This window comes from Nylanderia fulva, unplaced genomic scaffold (genome assembly GCF_048542155.1).
Source record: "Nylanderia fulva isolate GAGA-0341 unplaced genomic scaffold, ASM4854215v1 Scaffold17, whole genome shotgun sequence".
Classification (NCBI taxonomy): domain Eukaryota; kingdom Metazoa; phylum Arthropoda; class Insecta; order Hymenoptera; family Formicidae; genus Nylanderia; species Nylanderia fulva.
The window spans coordinates 4,006,380-4,015,419 of NW_028189945.1; the positions used below are offsets into that span (position 1 = coordinate 4,006,380).

Sequence of the window (9,040 nt, forward strand, 5' to 3'; positions counted from 1 at the left end):
ACAAGGAAATTTAACGTTAAAAATATACATATATTAGTTATATACAGTCGAGATTGCATGTATCTTTATCAGAAATTGTATTTATAAACATCTCGAGAGAATTATAGTTAAAGTTATCAGTTTGAAATAAAGTTCTATTTTTGTCTGGCATATATGTATATTTGCATCTCGCAAGGGAATAATATATCACGTTAAAGGAAAATCGAGTCAAAGTTCTCTCTTGTGGTGGCATACATTTTTACTCCTATCGACAGGTACTCGGCAATGCCATCGAGAAGATTCTTACATCGACCCATAGAGGAAACGACGCGGAAATGTCGGGCAGCTCATCTGGAAAACCATCCGTGTCACCGAACAAGTCGCGCGGCGGCAAGGTCACCAGCTGGTTCTCGAGCGGGAACAAGGAGCAGGAGCAAGCGGACTGCCCCAGCGATTCGATTTGCTCCACTCTCAAGGACCTCTTCGTCAAGTAGTGCATCATCGTCGGACCGTTTCTTCGCGATTACGTTATTCGTTTCGTTTCGTTTCCAAGCTACACCGGATTGACAGCACATATTCGTTGCACTGCCATTATTTATCTTCTTTTCTTTTTCGCCGAATGAGTTCTATTATCCGAACTAAATTTTCGTGTAAATACCAAGAGATTATTGGAATGACCCTTTCCTATTTGCCTCCTTGAATTGAGAAGGGTTCGGGCAAAAGACAAATCGAGAAAAATAGGGAGAGAAAGAGCGAATAAAAGAGAGAAACATAAAAATCGCAAAAGTAAACATATTTTATTGATTCGTTTTCATCTGTTTTTCACTTTTTTTTCTTTTTCATGCATTCCCTCGCAAGAAAAAAATGGTTCGCAACCTCGTACGTTTATCCTTTAAAGAACCATTTTTTTATCAAAATTCTTTAAAATAATAAACTTCTAAAAGATGTAATCAGATACATTTTCAGTCTTTCGGCGTGATTTTTATATGCTTGTGAGATTTTATTTGAAAAACTTAATATTTAATATAAAAAACTGTTAATCTCGGCTCGAATTATTGTGTTACAATAAAAATAAAATCTCGACGGCAATCGGAGCCTGTGCGGATGGCATGCACAAAATTAATAAATTAAAATGAGATCTCAAATCAAACTCATTTATTAATATTTAATAATAGATGAGTTTTAATTTTTGCAGAAATTATACCATTAAATATTGTAATTTATGAAGTTAAAGGCCTTTGCTATTTATTCTTCGTGGCGCAATATGTGAACATTTAGTTCGATATATACGGACTATTGTAGCTTTTATTCTCTGTTTTTATATCTTAATTATATTCCGTTTTTTGAAAATGATTATACTTAAGATCACCGTGAGACAAGAAATGATAGCTAACGCTAATGATAGTTATGATAAATCTGTTCTTGTCTATCCTGAATGAAGATACGCACACAACGTTCTATAATTTATATTGAATTTCTGTAAAATGCGAATCAAAGAGAGATTGTTTATAGAACTATTTTCATAAGGAACAGTTATTTTTAGCCAAGTATCATATTGATTTAAGTTACCGCAATCGGATAACATTACATTGGCATAAAAGAATCTTAAGAATAAGATTATAAATTATAACATAACAAAAATATATTCTGTGCTATGTAAGTGCATCTCATAAGTATATTAACGACTGTAATATGAATAATCATAAACGTTAATCTATCCTTTGCGGGTCAAAGGGAGAGAAAGAGAGATAGAGAGCACGTTATAATATATATATAATATATTCTTAAAAAGAGGCAAACATATATAGAGAGTGGCGGCTGGTCCGATAAATTATGCTAAGATATTTTATCTGCCATTCTCTTCTCACTATTTCTATTGATTGAATTTCTATTTCTTATCCTGCTTCTAATCGGCGCTTTTTTGTTCATCAATATCACGAATTTCAATCGTACGAAGCGCCACTGACAATGAGACATAGATATATGTACAAGATATAAAAAAATATATGTATAAAAATTGCCGCATACGTTTAATAATGACATACAATAATGATATGCGTGGAGTTGTATGTCAAATATAAAAACACAGAAAAAAAGATTCATGTCGCAGTCTCGAAAATTTTGTGTTTTAAGAGTAGGATATACAATATATATATATATATATATATATATATATATATATATATATATATATACAATTGCGAATATGCAAACGAGTTCAATATGGCAAAGCCATAAATAAAGCATACAATTAATAAATATCGCGACATGTCTCGAATATAATTTTTTCAATAACTTTTTAATTGTGGTAATCTATTCATGATAATTCTGTTTCTTTTTTAAGAAACTAATAGAAGATACATTTTATATATTATATTGTTTCTTTATATTCAAATTTTTTTTCACGTAATTTTTTAAAATATACAATTAATTAAAATTCTTTAATTTTTGTTCCTTAAATGACATCTGACAATAGCTGAATAAATAAATAGTATATTCAATTTTTTGTAGCTTAAGTTTAATCTTTTTCTTGTATGCATTCAATTTGTGCGGCTTAATTGATCTTGCCTCGTCCCGCTATGGTGTGATTAGAATGTAATTAGATTGACAATAGGTGTGATCTGTATCTTTTATGCTTTAAGAGAGAAAATTTCTCTTAGCATTCAAACAGCTTCGATTTGTATTAAATGAATAGCTTCAAAACATAATAAATGTGAATTTTATGTGTCGTTTAGATAACTGCAATCAAAGAAATTTAAATTGGAAATTACGATATCAACATTTAAACAAAACGGTGTGTAATTTATAGATTATGCGTTACTTACACACTTATCTACACGTACCTATCTTGATAAAAATTAATATTAAAAACATTTTAAAAATAATAATTATCGTTGAGAATTTTAAAATCACTGTACGGAATTGATTGCATAATGTGATTATCTTAATCTATATATGAGAACGTTATAATTTATTTTTCAGAAATATATGATGTATATGAATAGAGTGAAAATATTAAGTGTTCTTCGATTGAGATGATAAAAAAATCTATATAAATCTATAAAAAAGAAATTTATAATTTTTCTTTATACTATATACAATTTATCTGATAAAGAGCGTAAATAAACGCTAAACAAAGACGGCAGTACAAATACAAAGCAAATGAATGAACAAAGTTATAAATGTGACATTTATCTTGCTAGATTGAATAATGCAAATGAATGATTTTCGATGCAGATAATAAATTTATTTCTTTTTAAATATTTTGATCCATAATTTTTTTTCTTAAATTAATATTATTTAAATTAAAATTATTTATGAAATTGTTAATTATTATTAATGAAATTATCTCAATTAGAATAAGTATTTGTGAGCATACGTGCATTTTATCTGCATCAGGAAAAAATAATTTATGACTCAATTCAATAAAAGGGAAAACATTGAATTCTTTATCCATTGATTAAATTTTCATAAACTTTAAATAGGATATGAATACGAAAGAGAAAAATACAATAATGAAAAATTATTCTTGTTATAATTCTTATCGGCGTTGTGTTTAAAGATTCATCTAAATTTATGTAAAAAAAAAAAAAAAAAAATAAAACCCATCTGTGTATTTTTTGGACTAGTACATCCCACCCCCGTATGTTAATCATACTATTGAAAAATTGTCCTAATGTAATGCAAGATTGTAAATAATATTGGTACTGTATGTTCTATCAATGTTCTCGCAGGTTGATAAAACAAATATGAAAAGAATGAAATATACGTTGATCGTAAATGTTGCAAAAGGTGTGTTATTTGTAAATTTATTTTTTCACCTGAATATGATCTAAAGTATTATGTAATATATAACAAAGATAGTAGGACAGGAAATTAAATGCCTTGATGTGTGCCCATTTGTTTTCCTCAAGAAAATAATTCTATTGATAGTTCAAGATATTTTATTAGATTAGTAGATTTAATTTATCTGTAATCTTTACAATATTATTATCTAAATAACGTATAACCCAGTTTTTTTCTTTCTGAAAACAATTTTATTTTTAAGAAATCGGAACTATTCAGACTGTTGCAACTACATTTTTCAATTTGTTGGTGTTGTATTACAGTAAGATGATTTTCTCAGGCATTGCCTACATTACGATGAACAAGATTATTTGTTTTATAATTCGACAGAGGAATGGTATACATTTATAAAAACATATAAAGGGAATTCTAATCGTGATATATGTATATGTATTACATACGTATACAAAGTCAAAGAATGTATAATGCTAAAGAGAAATGCACTGGTTAACACACTGGAATCAATACATCAATTATTGATTTCAAAATCTCAAGTATCTATTCTATCATTGAAAACTTTTGTATTCTTAATAATCGTTAAAATATAAGATAGTAAGGAAACATTTAAGCTCAATTGCTTGTGTGCCTTTTTGCTTCAATCACTCAGCAATACTAAGCGAGTGTACTTGTGGAAGAATATGGATTTTGCAAAAGTCACCGCACAACAGATTTTTTGTAAAAGAACATACAAATTATATTAATCCTATAACGAAGCATAGAAAAGAAGAACTCGGAATTGATCTTCACAAGTCTTTAAAAAATATATCAGAAAATAATTTCTATCTCCTAATTGAAACTGAAATAATTCTTATTTGTATTTAGAAAAAAAATTACAATGCAGGCAATTTTCTTTGTTTCTACCTTAAACAAGCTTCCAATATCCGTGCTTGATCAGAGAAATTATTAGCATTGATGAGAGAATTGTGATCACTGAGAATCGATAAAGTAGGGCAATAAAGACAGTAAATATGTATGCAACAGCTAAATAAAAATGCATTCATTACAGCTAGTTGATCTACATCTCTCCACTGTCCGCTACTATGATCTTTTTGGAGGTCTTGCCACTCTGAGAACCCATAGCTTCCAACTGAAACAAAGTTATCGCTCATTTTGCAATTTTCTATGGAAAAAGCATTAGAAGAATATGTGAACTTTGACCAAAAACATCTGATTAGAAATATACAAAATCATACCTTTCTAACAACATCCATTCCTTCGATAACTTTTCCGAACACAACGTGTTTTCCATCGAGCCAACTGGTCTTAGCGCTGGTGATAAAGAACTGACTGCCATTGGTGTTGGGTCCAGCGTTCGCCATAGAAAGTATACCAGGTTCGGTATGGGTAAGTTTAAAGTTCTCGTCCTCGAATCTGGTGCCATAAATGGATTTACCACCAGTACCATTGTGATTGGTGAAATCGCCACCCTGGCACATGAAATTCGGGATCACTCGGTGGAAACTGCTACCCTTGTAGCCAAAACCCTTCTCTCCAGTGCAGAGAGCGCGGAAGTTCTCCGCTGTCTTAGGGACAACATCCTTCCTCAACTGAAAAATTTCAACTTATCGTTAATGATAGCTAATCTTTATAATCTTTATTGCATGCTAGTGATAAAAAATAAGTCATTAGTCAATACACATTTAAATTGTAACGCTATATTCACAAAGCAGCAAGAAAAAAAACTAGTTTTTAATTTACCTAAAATTAATTAAAAATGTGTATTTGCAAGTAAAAAAAGAGAAAAATTGGAATTTGAACAATAATAAAGAATACATATAAAGATGATGCTATATATATTCCAACTCACGCCATCTGTGTTTAAAACTCTAAACTACATATGCTCCTAATGTCTTTGCATTATGCAAAATATAAAATAAAATTGCGTAAATTTACATATCTCACAAAGTGCAAAGTGTTACTATACTAATATCACGCTAATCAATATACGATATTTTTATTCGTGGATATTTTTGCCTCATCTCGCGAGATTTTTATTCTTTTTTAATAAAAATTTATAGAAAATATGGATGCTCGTTAATTATAATTAAAAAAAAAGATAAGAGATACGTCTTTCTCTTATCCGGGCACAAATACAATCGAAAATATAGTAACTTTCGCGTATGAATCTTCTACAAACTCATCTCTTCGATCGAACGATTAATCCACCACGTTTTCCGCAAAATTTCCACTCGAACGAGAACACAAATTCGCTTCTTCTCGTGTCGGGCGAACGTTGAAAAAGCGCGTACCTACAAGAATAAGAAACAATTTTCGGAAATACACGCCGGTCTACCCTGCCGGTTCCCCCCGTTCTCGCGAATGGAAAATTTCCGCGACAACCGGATAGCGTGTAAACGTGCGATCATGACGCATCGCTAACAACGTAGCATAACGGACCGCTCGCGGCTCCGCGAGCTAATTACGTCGCTAACAATCGCGAATGACAAATGTCGGCACGGCGCGTTCATTGCATCGCCAATGACGACGATCGCGGGTCCCGCAAGACGGAATTCTCGATAAATCGCGCGAACCGGCACGGCGGAAAAATCAAGATGGCCAGGCATGGCCGGGAGGAATTCGCTTAGGAGCGCGGTCAGTTCGGCGATGTCGGACGCGCACGTATTTTCGGCTCACCTCCATCACGATGCGACCCACGGGCTTGTCGTCCGCGGTCATGTCGAAGAAAACGCGTGGCAGTGCCATTTCCTTAGCTGCTGCGGCGAAACCTCGTAAGAGCGTGTCGAAGGACGGTCGTCTCGGCCGGGCGGTGGCTCCGAAATGGCTCGACTGCCTGAAGGTCGAATCAATTGACAGCCGGCAAATCGATCTCAACGCCATTCCTCGGGCTCCTGGAAATCCGCCGGAAATCGATCTCACGCGCTCGCGATCCGTTTTCCTAGCAACCCGACGCTGGTTTTACCGTCTTTTTCCGATCTTTTCGCCGGTTTATTTGGCCAAAATATTATGTAATAAACGAAGCTTTTTCGCTCGCACGATCTGCCTTTCATCGAATGAGAAAGCGATTTCGCGACCGCGGCCAATAGACGGCCATTACTTTCCGCCCGGTCTCTACGACCAATCCGATATCGCATCACGAATTCTCACTATACTCTTTCGTACGGTTGGCACTAGCAAAAGTCCCTAGCGGGTGATGTAGAATTTTACAACTATGAGTATATCATTACTCTAGATGGCAAACCGCGCCGAACTTGGATTCGTAATTCGCATTATCGCCACTAGAGTACGCTACTTTGACCTTTTTATTTCTAGAACGTAATTGTATAATTATAATAAAGCATAGACGCATACAATAAAATATTTCTCAATGTTACCGTGCCTCAATAATTAATATTAACGTTTTAAAATGTATGTTTTTTTTTAGAAATATATTATTATTATATCGCTCGCGAGAATGGAATTCTGCAAGTTTTTGCGAATAATATGCGAATACTAATTAATAGATACTATGATTTGACTTTCATTGATTTGACATTTGATATGAGAAGTTATCTTGCAACTAATGAATTAATTCATTCATTCTGATGAATTGTGACATAAATAAAACATTTAAAATAAAAAAATTAATTTATTAATTATATATAATATCTCATCCATGTTATGTGAAAAGGTTTTCATATCTTTACTTTTGTGTGTGGTGAATATAACCTATTCATTTTCAGACGAGCGTGAAGGTCAAGAGTCGAGGACAAAAAATATTTTAAAATAAAGAAAAATGGAAAGATTAACGGGACAAAATAACGCGAGTTGAGAAAATTTAATAATTTCTGGATTTATTGTTGCCTTTCGAGAAATCACTTTATGATACTTAACCTCACGCGTAGCGAATTAAAATCAGACGTCTCCCTATTAAGACTAGTTATTTTAAATTAATGAGTATAAAAGATTTATATATCTAAACTCTTTATACGTTTCAAACTTTTAATTGAAATTGTTCTTTATATCAAACAAAACTCTTCAAGTTTCTAATAATTATCTCTATAATTGGATATTAAATTTTTCTATATCTCGATGAATAATTCTCTGCAATAAATATATATCAGTCATTTATTTCTTTGTGAGACTAAATGTTTTACATATAACAATTGTCTAACCAGAAGAGTCTCAAAATATCGGAAAACATGATTATGACAATTGCGACATTGTTGTGGAAAATATCTCGTTCGATATCGCACTGATGAATACGCAAAACATCGTAGAATTTCGTCACGTTAAAGCGACGTAAGAAGATGATGCGTGTTATTTCTAGAGCATTTATCAATTTACAAAATGACGCATCAATAATGATGCACATGTTCTCATTAAGTAAATTGAAAAATAATGTTCCTCGAATCGACAATGTGCATTCGAAGAAAAGATCGACTTCCTGTCCGACTGAAATAACATATTAGCGATTATAACTTTTCTCTATCATAAAATATTTATCATCGAGTAAATATTGTATAGAACAGATAATTATTATCAAAAACATATATAAACAGATACATTATGTCAAGGCTGTTATGTAACCGATTGTTATATATTACGCTCATGACGTAATTATATACAATACGAAAACTATTTTGAAAATGCATGTATATAAAGTTAATTTTAATTGTTCCGAAAAAATTCATCTTAGTTTTGCCATAAAATTAAATCAAGAAATATCGTGAATAAATTTTGATTATTAATTAGATTCTCGTTCCGTTATTTTGTCCCGATTCTGAGAAAATTTATAGCGATTTCATAGATGTGATCTCAAATATATGTGAAGATATATTCATGCAATACTCAAGGTGGCAAAATCAATGACCCTCCTCCATATAACCTCTAACATATAACACACACATGTTTAAAAGATGTCCAGCGGATGTTTAACAGTCTCAGGATGACCTCTGGACTTTTAAACGTATATGTTCTGTCAAAAACGTCAAACATTTCGCGCTATAAATAAATAGAATAAACATAAAAAAATAGGATAAACATATGTTTCTCTTTATTTATATAACTGTATCTTCAAATAAACATATAGATAATTTTTATCGCGTAATTGCCGAGATTGACATTGAGAATATACATATCGCTCCGGAATGTATCTCTACCTGGGTCTGTTCTGTTTGCGACCTAGAGGGGGAGATAACGTGTGGGGGAAATGACGCACATTGGATCGATTCCGGTGAGGAGACGGCACATGAGATCATATATATGGCACGTTTTT

General features: G+C 32.2%; 2 protein-coding genes across 4 annotated transcripts in view; one reads left to right on the forward strand and one right to left on the reverse strand.

Moving 5' to 3' along the window:
- Positions 1-3,770, forward strand: part of LOC114938180 (uncharacterized) — a 30,249-nt gene extending 26,479 nt beyond the window's left edge. For all 3 annotated transcript variants that reach the window (XM_029311989.2, XM_029311988.2, XM_029311986.2), the window contains one exon: positions 255-3,770. In XM_029311989.2, coding sequence (XP_029167822.1) covers positions 255-473 — 219 coding nt within the window. In that variant the 3' untranslated portion in view covers positions 474-3,770. The remainder of the gene's footprint in view (positions 1-254) is intronic.
- A 223-nt stretch (positions 3,771-3,993) lies between these two features.
- Positions 3,994-6,798, reverse strand: LOC114938284 (peptidyl-prolyl cis-trans isomerase). Its single transcript, XM_029312152.2, has 3 exons — positions 6,460-6,798; positions 5,019-5,372; positions 3,994-4,912 (listed from the first exon to the last, which is right to left on the reverse strand). The coding sequence occupies exons 1-3, from the start codon at positions 6,661-6,663 to the stop codon at positions 4,841-4,843; spliced, it is 630 nt and encodes a 209-aa protein (XP_029167985.1). The 5' UTR covers positions 6,664-6,798; the 3' UTR covers positions 3,994-4,840.
- Between the last annotated feature and the right edge of the window lie 2,242 nt (positions 6,799-9,040).